General features: G+C 47.5%; 1 protein-coding gene across 2 annotated transcripts in view; it reads left to right on the top strand.

The window, feature by feature from the left end:
• Positions 1-14: 14 nt before the first annotated feature.
• Positions 15-25,364, top strand: part of CLCN7 (chloride voltage-gated channel 7) — a 39,068-nt gene continuing 13,718 nt past the window's right edge. Inside the window, exons 1-17 of one of the 2 annotated variants that reach the window (XR_014541495.1) lie at positions 15-249; positions 5,682-5,753; positions 6,843-6,914; positions 7,759-7,824; positions 9,772-9,904; positions 12,210-12,319; positions 12,733-12,813; positions 13,485-13,547; positions 14,506-14,589; positions 15,936-16,029; positions 17,531-17,595; positions 17,704-17,820; positions 18,628-18,682; positions 19,392-19,452; positions 20,667-20,805; positions 22,640-22,733; positions 24,432-24,601. Coding sequence is in view for 1 of the 2 variants with exons in the window: in XM_083585657.1 (XP_083441783.1) it covers positions 130-249; positions 5,682-5,753; positions 6,843-6,914; positions 7,759-7,824; positions 9,772-9,904; positions 12,210-12,319; positions 12,733-12,813; positions 13,485-13,547; positions 14,506-14,589; positions 15,936-16,029; positions 17,531-17,595; positions 17,704-17,820; positions 18,628-18,682; positions 19,392-19,452; positions 20,667-20,805; positions 22,640-22,733; positions 24,432-24,601 (1,596 nt within the window). In the remaining variant the exon portion in view is untranslated. The remainder of the gene's footprint in view (positions 250-5,681; positions 5,754-6,842; positions 6,915-7,758; positions 7,825-9,771; positions 9,905-12,209; positions 12,320-12,732; positions 12,814-13,484; positions 13,548-14,505; positions 14,590-15,935; positions 16,030-17,530; positions 17,596-17,703; positions 17,821-18,627; positions 18,683-19,391; positions 19,453-20,666; positions 20,806-22,639; positions 22,734-24,431; positions 24,602-25,364) is intronic. The other variant, XM_083585657.1, reaches the window with a different exon arrangement.

The raw sequence follows: 25,364 nt of genomic DNA, 5'->3' as shown, positions 1-25,364 counted from the left end.
GTCGGGGCGGGGCTTTGGAGGCGAGTCACGTGCCCCTCCGCCGGCTGCGGGGACGGGTCACATGACCGCTGGCTCGTGGTTTCTGCGCGGGGCATCCCCGGCCTCCTGTCTCCGCGGGCCGGACGGGCGATGGCGAACGTGGCCAAGATGGTGTCGTGGTCCGGCCGGGAGGGCGAGGCGGAGGGCCAAGGCGAGGCCACGCCGCTGCTCAACGGCACGGGCGGAGGGGCCGCCGCCCCGCCCCGCCAGGTGAGCGCCGAGCGGGGGAGCCTCCAGCAGCAGGCGAAGTCTACTCTACTGATGCCCCGGGACGTTATGGTTGTAAAACTCCGCTCATCCGCCTGACAGATGTGAAACGATGGCTGGAGTCGACCTCCCCAAGGGCTCGATTGGTGGGGGTGGGAGGGGCGGTGTTCCTGAGCATGTCCAGAGTGCCTTTCCGGAATGAAGAATTGAAAGGCTCGCCTCCGGGCTGGGGAGTTGTTTCAGCAGCTGTTGAGCCCAGGAGCCCCTTCTTAAGGCGGTCATCCCCCTCTGTGGCTGCCTCTGGACTGCCCGGTGGGGGGGGGGGGTGTCTGCTGCCTGCCTGTGTCTGCCTGCTTGTGTGTGTGTGTGTGTGACTGGCCGCTGCCCCTACTAGAGGCAGGATGCTTGGTTGAAAGGGGCCTCTGGCCTGATCCAGCTGGACCTGAACACTGCTGAGGGGTGGGGTGGGGACGAGTCTGTCTGCGTTATTCCTGCATTGCAGGGGGTTGGACTAGATGACCCTTGGGATCCCTTCCAACCGTAAAATCCTACGACACGAGCAAAGGGGCTGCCTGTGTCACCTGCTCTTTCGTGGCTTCGTTGTCACCTTTGCATAGACCCAGGGTGCATTCTCAGTTCCATGGCACAGCTGTGACCGGGTGCCTTTTCATCCCGGGTGAGGGGGCAGCATAGAAACGTTTTGAATACACAAATAAGTAAAAGCAAGTATAAAGCGTGCTCTGAGCATGTGCAAAGTGCTTCCCCCTCACACATCAGGGGAAATGGGTGGCCACTTCGCAGGTAGTGGCCTGATAAGAGGCAGCGCATGTGGGGGGTTTGGTAATGGATTTGAGCGGGGTCTGCAGCCTCCACATTCAGGTGCATCTAGGGGCTGGTGTGTCTGGTTCCTGGATTTGCTCTCTCTTTCATCCTGGCACAACTTGGCTCTAGCCTGACCTAGACGAGAATCGTTTCCCCAGTCACAGATTCCCCAGGTGGTTTCAGAGGTGAGTTATAAGTGTACTGTTTGCTGGTCTATAGGGAAGGGGATCTAAGCTCAGTGGTTAGAGCACCTGCTTTGCATGCAGAAGGTCTCACGTTCAACGTCTGGCATCCAGGTAGGGCTGGGTTTTGTCTGTTGAAAAACCCAGAGTGCCAGTTGGTGCAGATAGGCAGCCCATGATCAGATTCAGTATAAAACAATGACCTATGTGCTTATTTAATTTAGACCTTTACAGTGGTACCTCGGGTTACAGACGCTTCAGGTTACATACGCTTCAGGTTACAGACTCCGCTAACCCAGAAATAGTGCTTCAGGTTAAGAACTTTGCTTCAGGATGAGAACAGAAATCGCGCAGCAGCAGCAGGAGGCCCCATTAGCGAAAGTGGTGCTTCAGGTTAAGAACAGTTTCAGGTTAAGAACAGACCTCCGGAACGAATTAAGTTCTTAACCCGAGGTACCACTGTATTCCGAAGCATGAAGACTAGACTGTTACTTTTACGTTATGGCAATGACCATCACTTGTCTGAAACAGGACGGGCCATTGGTCTGGCCACAACTATGCCAGCTTCTTGTGTTCGTTTGTTTATTGCATTTAAGAAGCAGCTCAAGACAACTTACTTTACTTTCCCCACCTCCTCATTTATACAACCCTGTGAGCCATGGGTGTAGCCAAGATTTATGTTTGGGGTTGTGACAGGACACCCAAATCACCCTATTCCTGGCTCTGTCTAGCAGACTCAGAATGAAATGTCTCGACAGCAGTGGTTTCAAATTATTTTCTTTTGACCCCGATTGCTCAGAAAAATCTGTCAAAATCTTCCTGCAGTTTCTATTTGAGTTAAGTATTTTTATTTATTTACTTGATGGGGGGGTAGCTCTCCCCTGCCCCCTCCCCCGACTCCACCTATGCTGTGAACTACATTAGGTTGACCCAGGGAGCTCTGGACGCAATGCTGCTCCCAAGATTTCAGATTAAAACTGCAGACTGGAAGGAAAGGAGGACCTTTTTCTTCCTCTCCACTTCTAGCTACTTTCTGAAGACCGGAGAAGAGACCCTCTTAAGAATATTAGGGGGGTGAGCAGGGCAAGGACTAGACCATGTGAAAAATGAACATAATATTTTAGCTGCAGTTCATTCATTTTGTATTCTTGTTATTAAAAAAGTGTGCCTAGACATTCTGTTGTTGTGCCCGTAACCTAGGTTTAAGGTGCCATTTAGCTCCTAGTTTTCATATCTCAGTTTCTAACACTGATAGATAGTGAACTGTTCTCAGCACCAATCATCAGCTTGGTGTTGGGGACTGAATAGTTCTGGTCTCAAAGCACCCAAAGCCCTTGCAATTAGCTGATGGACAATTTTGCAAAAGTCGGGCATTTCCCCATTTCAGGCTACTAGCTAGTGAGTTCTGTCTCTGCAAGTTGTAATAACCACCCTCTGTTTCAACCCATTCAGAGATTTGAAGGAGTAGCTCCCAGCTTCCCCCGAGTGTTGACATTATAAACACGGAGACTTTACACTCAACAATTGATTTGATCGTTCCCAGTCTTGCTATGAGTGCAAAGCAGTTGTCTCGGTCCTTTTGGAGTCTCATGAGGTCAAGCTGGCAGCAGTGTGGTTAAATATATGAAATGCTGTGATTTACCCCCCTAGCTAAAATACATTCCCTTCTTAACCAAGTCAAAGTGTTGCATTATATTTTGGAATGTCACATGTTGGCAGTCAGGCTTCACGTGCCTTACCTCGAAAGAGGAAATTTCCCACAATAAATGTGTTGTTTTTTTGGCCTTCTGAGACCGTTTTTATCTCTGCAAATCTGTGTTTTTTTTAAAAAAGTATTTACAACAACAAATTTTTTGTAAGCTGCTTTGGGAAGACTCTGGCAAGAAAAAAAACAGCATGTACATATGTTAGTATTATTCCTGCTGCTCAGGAATTGCCTCTTTCCCCTAAGCGAGATTGCCAGAGTGCTTTCCTCTACCTCTGAGATCTTGAAAGATCAGAACTAAAAGCTCCAGCATCAGGGAATCTATCATAAAAGGCCTGGATGAAGAACACTGCCTTAGATCTCCTTGACTGTGAACAGTTTGCACGTCATTTTGCTCATTTGGCAGTTTGCCAGCCCACTTAGTAAATTAAGAATTGAGGGGGAATCGCTCTCGGAACAGACTGTCGCACGGCCTAAATATGGGGATTATGTTTGCACATCTCTGCATCCCAAATTGAGCTTTGGGGCCTCTGCCCCACACCCCAATCATACACCTCCAAGACCAGGAGATTGTCTTATTCCAGATGTGCTCCTCTGCCCCAAAGCTTTGCTATTGTTTGAGTTTCTTCCTGGGTGCTCAGGAAGTTCTCTAGGGAACTGGGAGCCAAGTCCATCCAGTTTGACTTGGAAAGGTGAAATGCTGTCTCTCTGTGTGTCTACATAATCAGATGCTGGGAATTGTGATGGTTTGTGCTCCCTTGAATTCTTTGTTTCCCAAGTGCTCTGATGCTGTGAAGAGCAACCCCTCTGTCCAGCAGTTATCAGCCAGCATTTTAAAAATTCTTTAACCCCCTTTTTAAGCTAGCAGTGAACTGAGTGACCCATGACCAAGAACTGGAAATTCAGCGCCTCTCATTCAAGTTCTTGCCTTTCAGACTAGCAAGCTGTGACTTGCTGATGTTGACTCCTTTCCAGTTGACATAGATTGTTGCTTTTTCATTTTATTTCTTAAAAATTATATACTGCTTGATTGTAATAAGACTTCCGTGGGCTTTGTTTTCGTTGCATAAGGAGACGGAATATCTGAACTATGATGTCTTAAATTCCTTCAGCGTTACATGTTTTGTTTTTTCCTTCTGTTTTTTTCCTTCTAAAGTTATTTCAATGCCCCTCCCTTGAGTTTCATAACATCCAGGTTGACGCGCAGTTAATAATATATAAAAGGACAACAGCACAAAGCAGTGCATCTGATGAAGTCCTACTCTGAGTAGATCCATTGGAATGGACAGAATAAATTAGTGATGTCTGTTAATTTCAAGGGGTCTAGCATTGGATAGAAGCCACAGATTGGGGGAGGGGATGAAGATCAGTGTTCAAAATTAGCCGGGCACTAGGAGCATTTTGCACCTAGCTATTGACCACTTGCGACCAAGTGAAGATGCCCGGGTACCAGTATCTCTGTAATCTAGAGATGCATGCCTTGGGATCGTTGGATCTGGACTGTTTTCACACACTAGCAGCACATCCTGTAGAATTCTATTGGTTTATTTTATCTGTACAATCAGAATACATTTCTGGAACCAAAAGGCTTTTTCTGAGCAGAAGCAGTCACCAGTAAGAAAAAGAGGCTGGAATAGGCCAATATATATATATGTGGACTGCCCCTGGATAAAGTGACTTTTATTCTTTAAGTTCTCAGTGTTCTTACCCTAGCTCAAGGTTGTCATCTGAACTAGCCAGATGTTTAACTGAATACAGTGGTACCTCGGGTTACATACGCTTCAGGTTACATACGCTTCAGGTTACAGACTCCGCTAACCCAGAAATAGTGCTTCAGGTTAAGAACTTTGCTTCAGGATGAGAACAGAAATCGGGCTCTGGCGGTGCGGCAGCAGCAGGAGGCCCCATTAGCTAAAGTGGTGCTTCAAGTTAAGAACAGTTTCAGGTTAAGTACGGACCTCCGGAACGAATTAAGTACTTAACCCGAGGTACCACTGTACACACACACACACGCACTTATGTATGTATGTACACACACAAACATATATATTTACATGACCAACCATCTTCATATTTATTTTATTTATTTAATACAATTTACTTAACTGTAAACAAAAACCTCAGAGTGGTTTACGAAAAAGATAATAAACCTATCAACAATTTTCTTGTCCTTGCAGTTTGTTTTAGATTCTTTTTAATAATGATTTTTAAAACTTTTGTGACCTTCCTCTTGGGGGAACGGTGTGTGAGAAATAAAATTAATTGCAGTAACATTTATTTTAAATACAGTGGTACCTCAGGTTAAGTACTTAATTCGTTCCGGAGGTCCGTTCTTAACTTGAAACTGTTCTTAACCTGAAGCACCACTTTAGCTAACGGTGGCCTCCTGCTGCTGCCGCGCCGCCGGAGCATGATTTCTGTTCTCATCCTGAAGCAAAGTTCTTAACCTGAAGCACTATTTCTGGGTTAGCGGAGTCTGTAACCTGAAGCGTCTGTAACCCGAAGTACCACTGTATTCATGTTGCCTTCCTATCCACATATGCAGCTAACCCAGCCATTTACAAACACATCAATCCAAATGGCAAGGGTTTGGTAACCAACTGTGGAAGGACAGGACCATGAAAATACCTTGCCTTTTCATCGAGGGACGGGGCTTTACCTGAGGCCTGGTAGCTGATTCCTCTGACTGGCTCACTGACATGCCTGTTCTTTTTTTGCCCCCTCAGCTCACCCCGTCCTCCTCATCTTTGCGACTCGGGCGCATGAGCTACGTGGACCTCGACGACGAACATGAACCAGTAAGTGAGCATTGCAGAGGGGGAGCCAAGAAGCCGCTGGGTAGCACTCAGAAACTGCCTCAGAGGGGACATTTTGGGCACCCTCTAGAGCAGCATTTCTCAACCTGGGGGTCCCCAGATGTGGTTGAACTACAACTCCCATCACCCCTAGCTAGCAAGGCCAGAGCTCAGGGATGATGGGAGTTGTAGTCCAACAACATCTGGGGACCCACAGGTTGAGAACCGCTGCTCTAGAGCATGGGTAGGCAAACTAAGGCCCAGGGGCTGGATCCAGCCCAATCGCCTTCTAAATCCAGCCTGTGGACGGTCCAGGAATCAGCGTGTTTTTACATGAGTAGAATGTGTCCTTTTATTTAAAATGCATCTCTGGGTTATTTGTGGGGCATAGGAATTCGTTCTTTTTCTTCTTCAAAATATAGTCCGGCCCCCTACAAGGTGTGAGGGACAGTGGGCTGGCCCCTGCTGAAAAAGTTTGCTGATCCCTGCTCTAGAGAAGGGAGAAACTTTTTGTTGAACCCGAGGGCCGCAATCCTTCCTGGACAACTTCCCGAGGACTGCATGCCGCTGGTGGGCGGGGCCAGAAGCAAAAATAGGCGGGGCAGCGCATGCAATTTTTCCTATTTATGCACTAGGATAGTTTCTCTTCTCTCACACCAAGGTTCACATGGAGAGGCCTGGAGGGCCAAATTTGGCCCCCGGCCCTGAGCTTGTCCTTCCAAGTTGGGGGCTGATAAGACAACCCCCACCCCACCCTGGTGCCCTTCAGATGTTCTGGACTACGGTTCCCATCTGCCGCAGGCTCCAGAACATCCGGAGCTCACCAAGTTTGAGAAGGCTGCACCTCAGCCCTGAAACCTAAGGCCTAGCCAGGTATTTAGAACACTGAGGTGTTTTGAGGTCTGTTGCTGGTTTCCATTTTTCAAATGTTTTAATTGCTTTTACAAATGATCTCACTGCTTTTATTATTTTCGCAAGCCCCTTTGAGGTTTCCTATGATCAGGCGGTGTGTCGTTTTCGTGAAATAAAAAAATAAAACAAGCCCAGTTTTTGATAGGCGGCGTTAAGAATCGTGACGATTGTGTTTTGCAGGAAATGGATCCGCCTCGGGCGCACCCTAACGAGATCCCACACAGCGAGAAAGTCCTCTCTCTCAAGTACGAGGTGGGCACCCAGCTTAAGGTTCCAACTGGAAAGGAACTGGCATGCGATGGTGGGAACGTTTGTTATAACCCGGGAGATCTACCCACCACCCGGGAGAGCTATCCAGCAGATTTTGTAAACAATAAACCCACAAAAGTTATGGAGAGGTTTGCTCCTTCTTGTTTGCTTATTTTGCACAGAGATGTGGAGCCTGTAACCCTCTGGATGTATGCGAATCTTGTTAACTAATAATTCAACTGGTTAAACCATGGGTAGGCAAACTAAGGCCCGGGGACAGGATCCGGCCCAGTCACCTTCTAAATCTGTCCCATGGATGGTCCAGGAATCAGCATGTTTTTACATGAGTAGAATGTGTGCTTTTATTTAAAATGCATCTCTGGGTTATTTGTGGAGCATAGGAATTCGTTCATTATTATTTTTTTTCAAAATATAGTCCGGCCCCCCACAAGGTCTGAAGGACAGTGGACTGGCCCCCTGCTGAAAAAGTTTGCTGACCCCTGGGTTAAACTAATAAAAAGCTACAGCATTTGGTTGTTTTTCTGTCCTGGGCAAGGAAGAAGGGGCTTCAATTCTTTTCAGTGCAGGGCACAAGAGAGGTAAAGAACTTTCTGTCCTTCCTCTACTGATTCGCCCTCCATGGAATTCCTGTTCGCCTATGGCGATCAGGCGACTACCACTTGAATACAAGGCTGCATGAGGGCCTTGGTGGGATGGTGCAATCTTGGAAAGGGCTGCTTTTAGTAAGTTTTGAGGCAAAGTGAGCCTTTCCCGAGCAGGCTGCATTCCCCTGGCTTCCTGTTTCCGTTTTCTCACTTCCCTTCTCTCTCTTTTTTTGCTGATTAAGAGCTTGGACTATGACAACTGTGAGAACCAGCTGTTCTTGGATGAAGAGAAGAGGATCAAACATACGGTCAGTCCATCTCCAGGGCTGAAGGATTGCTGGGGTGTTCCTGCAAAATCTCAGATCTGGTTATGTGTACGCCTCCCTCCCCACATCCAAAAGTCCACATTTTAAAAATACAGCGGAACCTAATCTGTTGTTGTTGCTGTGCAATATCCAGCTGCATTCTACTCAGAGTAGACACAATGAAAATAATGTAATATCTGTGGGTAAGGAATTTCTTGACTGATAGGCCGCAGACAGTGAGAATGGGACCTTACTATTCTTCTACTCTAGTATTAAGCACAGGAGCCCCTCAGGGATGTGTGCTAAGTCCCTTTCTCTATTCCCTGTACACATTTGATTGCACCCCACTGTATAAGTCCAACACAATCATCAAATTTGCGGATGATACAACAGTGGTGGGGCTCATTAGTGAGAACAATGAGACTGCTTATAGGAAAGAAGTACAGGGGTTAATTCAATGGTGTAAAGAAAACAATCTTATGCTTAACACCAAAAAAACCAAAGAACTCATAATTGACTTTAGGAGAAAGAAAAGTGTATTTTTACCATTGTACATAAATGGCGAGGAGGTGGAGAGGGTTGGTGGTTTTAAATACCTGGGCATTTATATCTCTGAGGACCTCTCATGGACTGCAAATATTAATATGGTTGTGAGGAAGGTGCAGGGGAGGTTGTATTTCCTGAGAATGCTCAGGGGACTGAATCTATCTCAGCACCTACTTCTGTCCTATTATCACAGTACCATTGAGAGTGTCTTAACCTATAGTGTATTATCGTGGTATGGGAGCAGCTCCGAAACGGATAAAAAAGCTTTACAGAGAATAATTAAAATTGCCCAGAATGTTATTGGGCTCCAACTACCAACCCTGGATGAGATCTTCACGTCTCGCACTTTGAAGAAGTCACACAATATCCTGAGAGATCCCACCCATCCTGCTCACAACTTCTTTGAACTGTTGCCTTCGGGCAGAAGATATAGGACAATGAAAACACGAACCACACGCCTTCTGAATAGTTTCTATCCAAGAGCTCTGATTGCACTAAATAATGATCTCAGGGCCAGTTGCAAGAAATAGCAAGCAGGGAGTAGGAAGGAATGAGATAGGTTTTAGGTTATGTTATGCCTTAAATAGGTTATGTTATATTTTGGATTATGTTATGTTTTATAGATTATGTCTGAATAGGATGAGAGTGTTGGAGATACGTGTAAATGTGTATGTGAACCCGGTCTTTGGGGGGGTGTTTGATTTTCGTTGTTGTGTATACTGTGTATATACGGACAATGACAATAAATTTATCTAAATCTAAATCTAAATCTAAATCTAAATCTAAATCCCTTGATTTCTACTCCATATGACTCATGTTTGACACAGTCCAGTATTAGTTAGTCAGCTTATTAGTCTCTTGCTACATAGAGAGCCTCTAAGTGACTTACAAAACTTTTTAAAGCATCACGTAAAATCAGGAAGAAAGAGTGATGCATTGCAATAAAAACCATGCAAAAATCCACAGAAAATGTCAGTAATGGAAGCCATCATCCAGCTACATAATAACTTCTATAAAAGTTATTTTAAGCATTTTTTTCAATTCTTTATATATCATTTCCCAGAATGTTTTTTATTACCTTACAAGACCACCACATATGATAAAAGCTGCCTTCTTTTTCTTTACATTTCCAGCAGATATTTGTACCTGTCTTATACATTTTTGCTAGCTTACTGGGAGTCAAACACCAACGGTATTTATCATTTTCATATAATTTTCTTTCCAACGCACAGCACCAACCAAAAATTTCAAATCTGTTTCCCATAGCCTTTCCTAAGATGAAAGTCGAATATTATGCCCCAGATAGAGAGGTGATTTATATTAGGCCACTCATAAATTGAATAGTGTCAGTAAGAAGCAGCATAATAAGGCAGACCCCTCTGATTGCGACTTCTTCTAACGCAGGCTTTCCGGACGGTGGAGATTCGTCGGTGGGTCATCTGCGCCATGATCGGGATCCTCACCGGACTCGTTGCTTGCTTCATCGACATTGTGGTGGAATACATTGCTGGGCTGAAATACAAAGTGGTGAAGGGCAGTATCCTTTGAATGCAGGGCTGTCGCGGAACATATGTCCACGGTGGGCATGCTCCCGAGGGGAGGGTGCCCTCCCAGGCACGGGATAGCCGCTCGGGAGCGGCCGTGCACCCTGCAGCCGGGGGCAGAGCGAGCCGTTCGTGGGGGTGGAGCGAGCCCCCCATGGTGGACACCCACGGTGCACCGCCCACCCACCCAAGCCTCCCCCAAGCTGTCAGAACAAAGGGGGAAGGGGGTTATGCCGCCGGCAAAGTGGCGCAGCTCTGCCCCCTTACCCCGAGGGCTTGGGGCAGGCTTGGGAGTTGCGGGCAGACGGTGCGCCGAATGTCACCCCCCTCAGTGAGGGCACCCAGGGCGGTCCGCCCCCCTGCCCTCCTTCCTACATCCCTGGCACAAGACGTTTTGCTGCCTGCAGGCGAAGGGCAGGAGGACTCCTTCGCCATGGGCTGCGAATGAAAGCTAGTGGAATCAGACAGAATTGTGTCGTCCGCCATCCCTGATGGCGGCAGAATAGCTTGGATGGCCAGGTGGACGTAGGTGAAAAAGTATAAAACATATTTCCGTACTAACATGACTGTATCAAGCTGAAGCCTGCCTTTTACACCAGGGCTGGGCGATGTTAGATTTTTCAACATCGTGCTGTATGTCACCAGCCAGACGTGCGGTTTGGCGATACACCACGATGTTGAAACAAGCTTCATTGGCCCCAGCCGGCTAGACCGGGCTTCCTCAAACTCGGCCCTCCAGATGTTTTTGGCCTACAACTCCCATGATCCCTAGCTAGCAGGACTAGTGGTCAGGGATGATGGGAATTGTAGTCTCAAAACATCTGGAGGGCCAAGTTTGAGGAAGCCTGGGCTAGACACAGGGTGAAACGGCCGCTGCTCTCGCCGCCGGACCTGGGGCCCTTTCACCTCAGCTCCTCGCAGGCTAGGACCAATGTAGTTGGCGCTGGCCGCTGCTCAGCTGGGGGGCGGGAGGGGTCCCCCACTTCAGCTGAGTGAGCCCTGAAACCTCAGCAACATCGGGGTTCGCTCAGTTGTGGCGTAGAAGAAACTCCCCCCACCACATCTGATGGGATGGGGGGAGACTTCTTCCAGCCCCCAGTCTGAGCGATCTGACACCACAGCAGCATCAGGCTTCGTGCAGCTGGGGCATAGAAGAAGCCCCCCACCCACCCCTGCTGAGCGATTGGGGTCGCTCAGATGGGGGGGGGACAGTTTCACGGAGCCCCTACCCCACTGCCGGCTTGGGCAAGCCAGTGCCAGACTGGGGGCTCTGTTAAATGCTTGGCAGAAAGGAGCAGCAATCGGGGCCTATCAGCCGAGCAATTTGAAGATGATGATGATGATGATGATGACGACAACAACAACAATAATAATAATTTTTGAAGACAGGAGTGCCTGGCGTGCTCTGGTCCATGGGGTCACAAAGAGTCAGACACAAATAAATGACTAAACAACAACAACAATAGTTTTTATTTATACCCCGCCCTCCCCAGCCAAGACCGGGCTCAGGGCGGCTAACACCAGGTATAAAAACAATTGATTAAAATACAACTTAAAAACAAGATTAAAATACAACGTTAAAATGCAGCCTCATTTCAGTAAACTCAAATCAAAAACTTTTTGGGGGATGAAAACGTCAAATCTTCACCAAGGACAACTATCCAGACTGGTCCTACGTGGGCCAGAAAAAAGCCAGGGAAGTCCCCAAATAGGATGGAGGGACCGATGCAGCTTGTTTCTCCCAGTGCTCCGTATGAGGAGCAGACCGTGATACATATTTCACTCAGCAGTATATCGCTGGTGAAACCGCCGTTTTTCCAAATCCCCTTGCTAGCAGCATCTCCTGGATGAAGCTGCGCTGCTGGCAGAGGGACTCCGGAGCACAATGGTTTCATCACCGATAAACCGCTGAGTGAAACCAACATCACACTCTGCTCCTCATACCGGTCCTGGACAATACAGTGGTACCTCGGGTTAAGTACTTAATTTGTTCCGGAGGTCCGTTCTTAACCTGAAACTGTTCTTAACCTGAAGCACCACTTTAGCTAATGGGGCCTCCCGCTGCCGCCGCGCCGCCGGAGCACGATTTCTGTTCTTATCCTGAAGTGAAGTTCATTACTTGAAGCACTATTTCTGGGTTAGCAGAGTGTAACCTGAAGCATCTGTAACCTGAAGCGTATGTAACCCGAGGTACCACTGTATATCGATATATCGCCCATGCCTATTTTACACACATCCTGCCCTCTCCCCAAATCCATGGCCAGATATTGTTTTCCCCTTTTAACCTGCTTTCCTCAGATATTGACAAATTCACCAAGACAGGTGGCTTGTCCTTTTCTCTGCTGCTCTGGGCCACTCTGAACGCGAGCATTGTGATGGTCGGGGCCGTTATCGTCGCTTTTATTGAGGTAAGGCCTCCGCCCGGGTCTCTCGCCCGCGCCGCCATTTTGCAATTTGCGCCTTGGCAAAGGGTGATGCTCCCAATGAGTTTCATGATCCCGTTTCTGCCTCGCCTTTCCTCCCAAGGAGCCATACGCGCTTTAAACACCCCCTTTTAACTCTCACAACCACCTTGTGAGGCAGCTAATACTGCAAGAGGCGGTGACTGGCCCAAGGTCACCCAGGAAGCTTTGCAGCTGAGGGGAGGATTCGAACCCCGGTCTCCCAGGTCCTAGTTCGGCATCCAAACCGTGACGCCACACTGCCTCTTACAATTTGCATGTGGAGGGCAATATGTAGCGACTGCCCAGTCTCAGAGCTGTTCGAATGACAGAAATACACCCAAGCAAACTTATTTTCTCTGTTGTTGCTTTTCTTGTAGCCTGTGGCAGCTGGTAGTGGAATACCTCAGATCAAGTGCTACCTCAATGGAGTTAAGATCCCCCACGTGGTCCGGCTGAAGGTGAGAGAGGTTGTGCCTGGCAATTTTCAGAGTGTCTCTCCTTTCCCCTGATCCACCTGAGACTTTTATGAGGGAAAGTTGCCCCTCCGCTTCCTTAGTGAGAACAGTGTGTGTGTGTGATGTTGCTAGACGTGTCTGCCTCCATTATGGGATCTGCTGCTTTTCACCTAGGGCCCTATTCGCACTATGCATTTGCACTATGCCTGCTGCTTTAAACAACTATGGCTTCCCCCAAAGGATTCTGGGAAGTGTGTTTTGTTAAGAGTGCCGAGAGTTGCTAGGAGAGCCCTTTTCTCCCTCACAGAACTACAGTTCCCGAGCGGTTTTAGAATCAGTCCCTCTTGCCAGGGAGCTCTGGGAATTGTAGCTCTGTGAGGGAAATAAGGATCAGCGAACTAGTTCACTTGTCTTTGGTGACAAAGATCGGAGTAGTTCTCTCGCCTCACTTCCTTTGGAACGAGAGTCCGTGTTTTGGTTCGGCGCCTGTTTCTTTTCTGGCGAGATCTTTGAAGGTTAAACGTGGACTCCTCTCTTGCATCAGCTCAGCGCTTTGCGGCTGAGGGAACTGAGCATAGGAGCCCAGAGTTCAGCCCAGAATGGGAACTTTAAAATAATAATAATAATAATAATAATAATAATAATAATAATAATAATATCTCCTTTCTTTGTAGACGCTGGTGGTTAAAGTCTGTGGTGTGATTTTCTCTGTGGTTGGAGGCCTGGCGGTCGGAAAGGTAACTGAGGAGAGGAAGCAGAAACTTCACCCCAAAAGGCAGCTGCTCCCGTCTTTCCTATCTAACAATGCCACCTCCCAGCTATTTTGCATTGCATCCTGGGAAGGTTTCTGCTTGGCAGCCATTGCTCTCAATGGCGCTTCTTCTTTAGCCTTTGCCCTTGCCATTTGTTATTGGCCTGTACCCAACTTCCGCCTCAGGATCGTGGCGAACGAGTCGTGCTTCGTGGCTTTGACAACGGGAAGAAAATAAAAGAAAACTGCCTCGGGCAGCTTGTTTTGCTGCGATCAGAATCGGTGTTTAGGGAGATGTTGCGCCAACATAAGAACCTGCCAAGTCAGGCCAATAGCTCATCTGCTATAATAATAATAATAATAATAATAATAATAATAATAATAATAATAATTTTTTATTTAGACCCTGCCCTTCCCGGTTCAGAAAACCGGCCTCAGGGCGGCTAACAACAAATTTAAAACACTTAATTGATGCAACAAAAACAGCATAAAATACAGTATAAAACGTGAATAACAATAAAATATAAAATAAAAAATCAATTTAATATAAAAAAACAAATAAAATAAAACCTACGTATAGCAACAGTGTTTTGTGTTGTGTAGGCTCCTATAATGTAAGTAATGGCCCCCGCCTGCTAGCTTACTCACTAAAATATCACTGGTTTGCTCCTTTCTATATATAGGGTGCCTACATTCTGCATGGACTGGTTGCATGGCAACATGTGCAAATGGCTTGAGATACCTATTAGGTCCACAAATATAGCATATATTCAACACAAAAAACAGCGACAATTTGTTGTTGACAAAGGACAGCTGGACATATAAAGGGCCCCATTACCTTCAGTAGCTTAGGGCCTCATCAAACCTAAATCTGGCCCTACTTGGAGCACAGTCTTGCAAGCCAGCCTCTACCTCCCTCTCAATTCTGCTTCTCTTGGTTTCAGGAAGGGCCGATGATTCACTCTGGAGCTGTCATCGCAGCTGGCATATCTCAAGGGCGGTCAACTTCTCTGAAGAGAGACTTCAAGGTTCGTTTCCTACAAGTGGGTTTCTTGCGCTGGGTTTCCAGCCCCCACAGGCCAGGACCTCCTCACTGAGTGGCGGCTGCTGCTGTCTCTCGTGGCCCCAATCCTGGTAGCAGATGTTGGAGGTGCCAGGGGGCAGGTATGAGGCCTGCCTCTCTCCCCCTTCTCAAGCTTAAAGCATTTGCACCCCACCCTTTAACCAAATGGGCATACCCAGGTTGCAAAACCTGCGTCACAAAAGAGTCTCTGCCCTCTAGCATGAAACTGCATAAACAGACATAGCATGCGAGGAAAAAGGGAGGGAAGAGGGGAGTAGCAAGTTCAGACACCCGATTTTAACATTACAGTTCTTTGAGCAGAGTTGCCTAGTTCTGCCTGTGCAGATGCTGACTGCCTGGGAGAGCAACCAGACCAACACAAGCCTCCCATCAGATCTGTGAGCAGAGCAGGTGACATTGTCTGGACCAAGAGGAAGGCAGTTGTCGCTGCCAGGCTCATGGCCAGAAACAATAAGAATGTGAAAAACTTTATGGAATAATTCAAAACATCAAAACTAGCAAACTGAAGTCTCTGAAAGTTTATGAATAGATATAATGAAAAATACTCTGGAATAGTGCTCATGGGATTATGTGACTAGAGTTGACTACATAATCGCATGAGCACTGTTCCAGAGTATTTTTCATTATATCTATTCGAAAACAGATTGGTTAATGAAGAAATTGCATATCTTTCTACTTACAAGTGTTGAACTAATTAGCTGATGAAGAATTCAGCGAAACAGTAGTTGTTATCTGGAAACACTGTTCAGCAGAGTTCAGAGTTGGACATCAGAATTGGACATTTGCTGATTATACAAAGCTTCACTCTCTGCCGGGTAATGTCTGGCACCGTGATTCATTTAAGGACTTTCAGAGACTTCAGTTTGTTAGTTTTGATGTTTTGAATTATTCCATAAAGTTTTCCACATTGTTATTGTTTCTGGCCATCGTGTTGCTTTTGATATTGCTGACTGATATTTTGCAGCACAGGGCTTGGTTTGTTTACACACTCATTTCCTTGGACAGCTGACCTAATGGCCATTGGAACCATTGAAGGAAGGGGTTTGAGGCACTTGCCCTCCTCCCTCACCGAAGTTGCTTCACAGTCCTGTGCCGTCTTGACAAGCTAGCATCCTGCACAGTACATAAAGGAAGCTGCTGGTGGTCTTTGTGATGGGCTCATTCATTTGGGGGGGGGGGCATTGCTTGAGTTACTTAGGGGTTGCAGAGCATCCAGGGCTTTTTGCGCTCGTGTGTGTTAAGAGACCCATTCCCAAGTTCTAATCCATTCCGGGCTGTGTTTGCTTTTAGATCTTTGAATATTTCCGGAGGGACACGGAGAAGCGGGATTTCGTCTCCGCCGGAGCTGCTGCTGGCGTTTCGGCTGCCTTTGGGGCTCCTGTCGGTAAAGCGCCTTTCCCCCCCCCCCCCACGGGCAGAACTGGAGAGGTGTTTGCTACACGTCATTAGTATTTTTGATGACAATTAGCATCACTGCTATTCCTGTTACTGGTTGCTTTGTCCAAGCGTCTCAGAGCGTCTGTGTCTTCTGGCAAAACCGTTTACTGCAATCCATTATGAGCCATGGTGATAACTGTGGTGATAGTGATGCTAATGCTAGAGATGGTCATGATATTAATACAGTAAGCATGCAGCTTTCTCTTGCTTTACTTGTGCGATTGCAACCTTATGTGGGCGGGAGAAATGAATAAATAAATGGGGAGCCAGGGAAACTCTGGGACCCTGCCAGAGCCCCGCGCCTCCTTCCCAAAGCCCAGCGCCTCGTTATCTAGGTTTAAGAAGGCATCCCCCCCCCCACCGATTGTTGTTGTTGTTTAGTTGTTTAGTCGTGTCCAACTCTTCGTGACCCCATGGACCAGAGCACGCCAGACACTCCTGTCTTCCACTGCCTCCTGCAGTCTGGTCAAACTCATGCTGGTAGCTTCGAGAACACTGTCCAACCATCTCGTCCTCTGGCGTCCCCTTCTCCTTGTGCCCTCCATCTTTCCCAACATCAGGGTCTTTTCCAGGGAGTCTTCTCTTCTCATAAGGTGGCCAAAGTATTGGAGCCTCAGCTTCAGGATCTGACCTTCCAGTGAGCACTCAGGGCTGATTTCCTTCAGCATGGATAGGTTTGATCTTCTTGCAGTCCATGGGACTCTCAAGAGTCTCCTCCAGCACCATAATTCAAAAGCATCGATTCTTCGGCGACCAGCCTTCTTTTATGGTCCAGCTCTCACTTCCATACATCACTACTGGGAAAACCATGGTTTCCCCCTCCGATTACACAGCCATAAATTGTTGTTGTCGTTGTTAATTGTATGCTGCCCTATACCTGCAGATCACAGGGTGTTTCACAAAATAAAATTACAATATAAAAACCACAAAATACACAATAAATATAATAATAGAAACAACCAATACAGTGGTACCTCTGGTTGTGAACGGGATCCGTTCCGGAGGCCCGTTCGCAATCTGAAAAGAACACAACCCGTGTCTGCACACGCGTGGGTTGTGATTTGCCACTTCTGCGCATGCGTGTGATGTCATTTTGCGCGTCTGCGCGTGCATGAGCAGCGAAACCCGGAAGTAACCCGTTCCAGTACTTCTGGGTCGCCGCAGGACACAACCTGAAAACACTCAACCTGAAGCAAACACAACATGAGGTATGACTGTAATCCATTTAAAAGGGTATCAGATGTCGATCAGCCAAAGGCCTAGTTAAAGAGCAATGTTTTTGCGGGGCGCCTAAAGGTATACAATGAAGGCGCCAGACAGACCTCGGGAGCCATCGCAGAAAAGGCCCGTTCTGAATCCGCGCCTGGTGTTCCTACCGTGAGCCGCTCAGCTCCTGCCTCCGGGCGGACAAGCCAAGTCTCACCGGCTCTGCCTTTCCCTTCCACCAGGTGGTGTCCTGTTCAGCTTGGAAGAAGGCGCTTCCTTTTGGAACCAGTTCCTGACCTGGAGGATTGTGAGTCTGGGGGAGCTTTCCGAGGGGGGAGGGGGGACTGCAAGGCGAGTCCTCGGCGGACAGACCGACTCTGGGCATGCTCCTCACTGCTCCTCTCTCTCTCTGCAGTTCTTTGCCTCCATGATCTCCACCTTCACCCTGAACTCCATCCTGAGCATTTACAAAGGGAATCCCTGGGACCTGTCCAGCCCTGGACTCATCAACTTCGGCCGGTTTGACTCTGAGGTAAAAGGCAACACCAAAACCTGTCTGAAGCTTCGCTGCTGCCTCCTCTGGCCTCCACACATGAATTCTCTACGTAACCAGAGAAGGAGTGGAGATAATAATAATAATAATAATAATAATAATAATAATAATAATAATAATAATTTATTATTTATACCCCGCCCATCTGGCTGGGCTTCCCCAGCCACTCTGGGCTGCTTTCAACAGCATATTAAAATACAGTAATACATCAAACATTAAAAGCTTCCCTAAACAGGGCTGCCTTCAGATGTCTTCTAAAAGTCTGGTAGTTGTTGTTCTCTTTGACATCTGATGGGAGGGCGTTCCACAGGGCGGGTGCCACTACCGAGAAGGCCCTCTGCCTGGTTCCCTGTAAGAAGTCGAAATGAGGGATACAAATGTAAAGGAAGATTATTGTTGTTAAATTGAAAACTGAATATATATATATATATATGGGATATTGTCCCCTTGCTGAAACTCTGGAGAGCTGCTGCCAGTCAGTGTAGGCTAAGTGGCACCAATGGGCTTGCGTCAGCATAAGTCAGCTTCCTATGTTCCCAATAGCTCATTTGGTGGAGCACAAGACTCTTAACCTCAGGGTCGTGGGTTTGAGTCCCATCCTTGGGCAAAAAGATTCCTGCATTGCAGGGGTTGGTCTAGATGACCCTTGGGGGTCCCTTCCAGCTCTACGATTCTATGATATTGTGAAAACATGGTGGCGCAGTAGAAGGCAGTCCCGTCCTTGAGCTGCCTTACTGCTGTCACAGTTTCTGGAACTCACACCTGCTTTCTTTCTTCCTTTTGCAGAAGATGGGGTACACTTTTCAAGAAATCCCAATCTTCATATTCATGGGAGTGGTGGGTAAGTGCCCCTATTTAAGCAATATGATAATGTGACTTCCCTGTTTGTGCATTGATCCCTTCCGCAGAGGTTGGGGGGAGTGTGCATGTGGGTCCCCCCCCTTTTTAAAAAAGAAATACGTTCACCAGTAATGCATGCAGCAGCAAATCTGTCATGGTCAACAGCTAGAAATGAGTTGTGTCTGTTATCAGCCCAAAGGCCATTTTGGGGCATACAGTCCTTTCTCTGTGCCTGCCTTTTCACAGGGCAAAACTCCTCTGTGCTCTGTTGACTCCACAATCCTCTGCATTTCTGCAGAGATTCCAGCATCTGGCAAAGAACTTAATTCCTTAATACCTCGGCCCCTGAACACAATAAAGAATTTTCCTCTGTGGAACTGGGGGGATTTCCTGGCTTACTGTGAGCCCCAGGAGAAGGGGAGATGGAGGGGGAAGCCATGACCCTATGTCTGGGGTGGGAGTAGGATTTTCCTGGTCTAACAGCAGAGTGGAAATGTAGAGGATATCCTTTGCAAAACTGTTCTCCACCTTGCCTTCATCCCAGTCCGATGCATCATTTCCACAGCTGCCCCAAAGAGAGAGTTATGGGATTTCTGCAACCTACACTGCTAATTTCCTCCGTCCTGATTTGTGTGGTTTTGAGCGGCTGGTTCTTTGCTCTGACTCCGTCAAGGCCTATTGTCAGGTGTTTTTCTTCCTCCTGGCTGCAGGTGGAATTCTTGGAGCCATGTTCAACACCTTGAACTACTGGCTGACGATGTTCCGAATCAGGTAAAAACCCTGGCAGAAGTTAACCCGGAATATAACAAGCAGCAAACTTCAGACCCAGGGCAAGGACTGGAGTAAAACTTATTGCAGAATAGCTCAAGCCAACTGCTGCACATCCAACAATGGATGCCTCTTTAAAAGGCTTTGCATTTCAGCTTTTGGCAGCGCCGGGCCCTTCCTTTTGACACAGGGTTCGGAGCTTAGCTCCATTCACAGGCGTCGCTGAGCTGAGCCACCCAGAATTTGGCTGAACCAGCATTTCAGAGGCTGCTTCACATTCCTGCCTGGATGTTTGTTTGAGCCGGAAACCTGCGATAGTACTTTCGTTTGCGTTCTTCTTTTTTTATAAAGTCTGGCACACTTCTGCCTTTGTCAGGCCTCTGCTTATTTCCCCAGATGGCTTCCCTTTTGGGGCGAGGGTTGCTTTTACGGGAGCAAATGAGCTCAGCTCTGCAGCTGCCCACCTTGCTGGAAAGCAGCCAGGTCTGGAGAAAGGCCATCTTAATTTTTAGCTAAAGGAAATAACCAAAGTGCCTGGGCAGGAGCTCCTTTTTAGGGCTTACAGTTCTGGGACTGTGTGGGGGCCGGTGTGTGTACCTGTTGGAAACAGATGGAATGAGTCACAGGCTGCCACTCATCTCCTTAACTCAGTTTTATTTTTATTATTGCATTTGCATCTCAACTCTCCTCCACGGAGCTCAAGGTGAGATGCACAAACCTCTCCCTCCTTATTTAATCCCCAGAACAACCCTGTGAGGTTGTTTAGGCTGAGCGTCAGTGACTGGCCCCCAAGGTCGCCCAGTGACTGGTGGAGGATGCTCCTATCTCGCCAGTCTCAAAGCAAGATCCAGTTGTCTTCCATACAGTGGTACCTCGGGTTAAGAACTTAATTCATTCTGGAGTTCTGTTCTTAACCTGAAACTGTTTTTAACCTGAAGCACCACTTCAGCTAATGGGGCCTCCTGCTGCCACTGCGCCGCCACCGGGCGATTTCTGTTCTCATCCTGAAGCAAAGTTCTTAACCCAAGGTACTATTTCTGGGTTAGTGGAGTCTGTAACCTGAAGCGTCTGTAACCTGAAGTGTCTGTAACCTGAGGTACCACTGTATTTGGAATCGGAAGGGGCTGCCATCTTGTCCGTTGCTTCAGGTGGCAAAATGCATTGGCCCGGCCCTGCTCCCTAACCCTTGTGTTTTTTCTTTTCTTCAAACTCCCCAGGTATATCCACCGGCCGTGCCTGCAGGTCATCGAGGCCATGCTGGTGGGCGCTGTGACAGCGGCTGTGGCCTTTGTCATGATCTACACCTCGGCAGACTGCCAGCCGCTTCAAGGCAGCGGCATGGCCTACTCGCTCCAGGTGGGAAACGAGTGGCAGAGGGGGACTGTGGGTGTCGGCTGCCTCCCAGAATGGATGCCTTTGGGCAACGGGGGCTTGAGGCAGGAGAGAAGCGGAGGCAGGTCCGTTAGGCACCTTCTCACCAAGTTCAGTCTTCCGTCAACCAGACCCCACATGCCTCTCTCTTTGCTCACAAAAAGGAAATGAGTTTCCTTCAGCTTCGTCTCAACACTGTGCCCTTAAAGCACTTTCTTTTCCTCAAAGAATTTTGGGTATTGTGAGTTTTTTTTAATAATAACAATAACAACAACAACAGTAGTAATAATAATAATAATAATAATAATAATAATAATAATAATAATAATAATTTATTTATACCCTGCCCTCCCCGGCCAGAGCCAGGCTCAGGGTGGCTAACACCAGTAAAATGACAGTAAAAACATTGGGGGGGAGCAATTTAAAATACAGGTTAAAATGCAATTTAAAATGCAGCCTCATTTTAAAAGTAGCCCATAGATCAAAAACCATAAGGGGAGGGAAACATAAGGGTCAGACTGAGTCCAAACCAAAGGCCGGGCAGAACAGCTCTGTCTTGCAGGCCCTGCGGAAAGATGTCAAGTCCCACAGGGCCCTGGTCTCTTGTGACAGAGCGTTCCACCAAGTCGGGGCCAGTACTGAAAAGGCCCTGGCCCTAGTTAAGGGTCTCTGAGAACTGTAACTCTGTGAGGGGCAAACCACAGTGCCCAGAATTCTCTGAAGGCAAAAATGTATTCCGGATGTGTTTTCAAGGTGCAATGTGTACACATGACTTCAGCCTTGCCCTTGTAGAGCTTGGCAGGGAGGAAGATGGCGGACAATAGCAGAATTAGTCACCTGCTGCTGTTGTTTTCTATGGCTCTCCCTGCTGTCTGTCTCCCTGCTTTCAGCCCGATGGGAGCTAGCCACTGTTGGTGAGATGCCGGGCGTATCCAGCTGGCAAAGTTGCGCAGCCGATGCCCCCGGCAGTGAGCCCAAGTTTGTATGTAGCTTTGGCAAGCAAGACTTTACCCCTCTGGCATCATGCAGAGAAGCTTTTGAAAATGTGTGTGTGTGTTTGGGGCGTGGGGGAACGGCTCTTGCTTTCATAAGTGAGCAGCGCTTTTACGAGAGGACAGCAGGCTGGTACACACATTTGCGATTTGATAACACCCCTGGGCTTATTTGCAAGCCCTTCTCAAGCCAAATCTCTGAGCCGTTCCCTGCTCCAGATGTTAAACGACTCAGGACCACAATACCTTAGGGACCGCCTCTTTCCATATGAACCTACCCGGACCCTGAGATCATCTTCTGAGGCCCTCCTTCGTGTTCCTCCTCCTTGAGCGGTCTAGAGGGTGGCAACACGAGAACGGGCCTTCTCTGCAGTGGCTCCCTATCTGTGGAATACTCTCCCCAGGGAAGTTCGCCTGGCACCCTCATTATACACCTTTAGGCGCCAGGGAAAAATGTTCTTTTTCAACCAGGTCTTTGGTTGTTCTGTTTTACATCCTATGCCCTTTTAAATTTTGGTTTTCGGGGATGGCGGTTTGGGTTGTTGTTTTTATTCTGATTATATACGTTGTGATCTTTTTTGTGGACCACCCTGAGACCTCCGGGTATAGGATGGTATAGAAATAATAATAATAATAATAATAATAATAATAATAATAATAATAATAATAATAATAATAATAATAATATTGTCGAGTGCTCGTAAGGCAGTTATAAAATGGAACAGCAGCCTGTGGTGTTGGACCCCGCTTCCTTTTTCTTTTCCTTTCCTTTCCTTTTTTACTTTTTACTGCGCCTGCAATAACACGACTTCTCCTCTCCCCACCAGCTCTTCTGTCCTGATGGTGAATACAACTCTATGGCTGCCGCCTTCTTCAACACACCAGAGAAGAGTGTCGTCCGCCTTTTTCATGACCCCCCAGGTCGGTTGCTCCCCAACTAGCAGCGTCCAACCATCACCAATCGATGCGGGAACGTGTTCTTCCTAATATTCTATAGCAGGGTTGGCTAGCTCCTGTCTCGGGGCCTAAATCCAGCTCCACGACCAGCAAATGTTGTTCCCCCCCTCCCAACAAGACCCCACTGATTTTGGTGACAGCATGTTTAGATAGATACACAGACAATCAATAATTATCTATCTATCTACATCTTCTGAGCACAGTCTTTCCCCCCAAATTATTTTTATTGGTTTTCCAAATTTTTACAAATCAAACCAAATTACCTAATTTAATACAATTTCTTTTTTTAAAAAAAAATCAGGTTTCCGGCTCCAGTTGCAAACATATGTCCATCTTTTCCTCCTGTAGCCACAACTCTTCATTAATATCCATTTCATCCTTCATTTCTTGTTGTCCATTCCTATAGCCACCCCTTTTACAGTCTTTATAGGTCAAAACCAGCACTTTGAATTAGGCCTGGAAATTTATGTGATCTACCTGAATTACTGTGAATTGTTTTGGGGTTTTTTGTATTCGAGGTGGGTTTCATTTGCTTTTAAATTGTATTATTTTCCAACCTGCCTGGTCCTTCCTTTCATGCATCCGAAGAAGGAGAGCTCTCTCCAGCTCAGTGGGAGATGCAACTTGTTCCATCGCTTACTCTGCTCCCACAGTTAATGAGTCTCTTCTCCTTCCTCCCGCCCCCTCCAAATGTTTAGCCTAAACGTGCATTCCTGAAATCTAAAACGGGACGGCAGGGGGCTTGCAACAGTCCTTGGCTTTCCTCCTCTCTAAAGGCTTTACCTGATGTTCCTGTGGCAGAGAAGCCGGATGAAGGAATCAAATTTTCTTTTCACAGTACCCTAGAGCCCAGCCTGGGGTTTGTTCCCAAGTCCATGATTTGTTTTGCTGCACACAATGTTTTAATTAGGAAAGGCACATAGAGCTGCCCTAGCAAGTATTATCACAGGGAAGGTTAGGGTGATTTGGACGTGTTTTAGATGTGATACAGTCGTACCTTGCAAGTCGAACGGAATCCGTTCCGGAAGTCTGTTCGACTTCCAAAACGTTCAGAAACCAAAGCATGGCTTCTGATTGGCTGCAGGAAGCTCCTGCAGCCAGTTGGAAACCACACTGGACGTTCAGCTTGTGGAAATCATTCGAAAACCGGAACACTCACTTCTGGGTATTTCAATCGTTTGGGAGCCAATTTGTTCGGGAGCCAAGGCGGTCGAGATCCAAGGTATGACTGTATTTCATGCATTGTAGTTATTTTTATTGATCGTGGTTCAGTAATTATTGTAATTGCTAGGAGTGTTTGTGTTTAAAATTTCTGTTTATTTGTCAATGTTCTGAGAGTTAATGTCATAGTGTTTCCCAAACTTGGGTCGCAACCTGTTTTTGGACTACAATTCCCATTACCCCCCGACCGCTGATCCTGTTAGCTAGGGATGATGGGAGTTATAGTCCAAAACCAGCTAGAGACCCACATTTGGGAAACATGGCTTTTACTTAATTTTTGGAACCAGGAAAAACCCAAAGATGGCTCTTGAGACCTGCTTCTTTGAGGGGCTAAAATGCATGCCCCCTGTAATAAAGTGGGAGCACCCTGCCCCATTGTTGAGCAAATCTTGCTGCTGGTTCCAGGTTGTGGGGAGTGATGCTCTTTGCTCTCCCTCTTAGGCACGTACGACCCCATGACTTTGGGGCTGTTCACCTTGATGTACTTCTTCCTGGCTTGTTGGACCTATGGGCTAACCGTTTCGGCAGGCGTTTTCATCCCCTCCCTGTTGATCGGGGCCGCCTGGGGCCGCCTGTTTGGCATCTCACTCTCCTACATGACCAGCGGCTGGGTAAGTTGCCCTCACCTTGTGGCCTCGATCCTCTCCCCCCACCCGCCCACTCCCTTACGGTCTGAAGAACCTTTGCTGAAAACAAGCCCCTGGTTTTCGCAGGTAGGAGGGGAGCTGGGGAGACGGAGGGCGTTTGATCTTAGCCGGGAGGCAGAAGTGAAAGCTTTTCAGCTGTGACGGCCTTCTGGCAGTTCCCTCGCTGCAAGAAGTGAGGTTACAGGGAGAGGGTCTTCTCAGTAGTGGTCTTCTTCTTCTTATCTGGCGATCCCTCGTAGCCAAGTAAGATTGTCTTCCATGAACACAGTTTTAAATGTGAGTCCATAAGTGACTGTGGAGGCCAATTCTGGATCCACACGTCCTTCCACAGTGGGGACATAGCTTTCCGGGTGGGAGTTTGCCAAGCATGCCTTCCTCTTAGCGCATTTCCCCCTTTCGTCCTGAGTTCGAGCATTTTCAAAGCCCAGGACGCCTTTGGTAAAGGCTGTTCTCCAATCGGAGCGTTCGCAGGCCAGTGTTTCCCGATTGCCGGTGTTTATACTACATTTTCTGAGAGAGTCTTTGAACCCCTTTCGTTGGCCACCAGCATTATGCTTTCTGTTTTTAAGTTTGGAATAGAGCAGTTTCAGCAGTGGTACCCGCCCTGTTGAACGCCCTCCCGTCAGATATCAAGCAGATAAACAACTATCTGTCTTCTGAGACATTCTGAATGCAGCCCTGTACAGAGAGGTTTTTTTTTAATTCTTGAGGCTTTGTTGTGTTTTTA

This window comes from Podarcis filfolensis (genome assembly GCF_964270895.1).
Source record: "Podarcis filfolensis genome assembly, chromosome: 14".
NCBI lineage: Eukaryota > Metazoa > Chordata > Lepidosauria > Squamata > Lacertidae > Podarcis > Podarcis filfolensis.
This window is presented reverse-complemented; position numbering and strand designations above follow the sequence as displayed.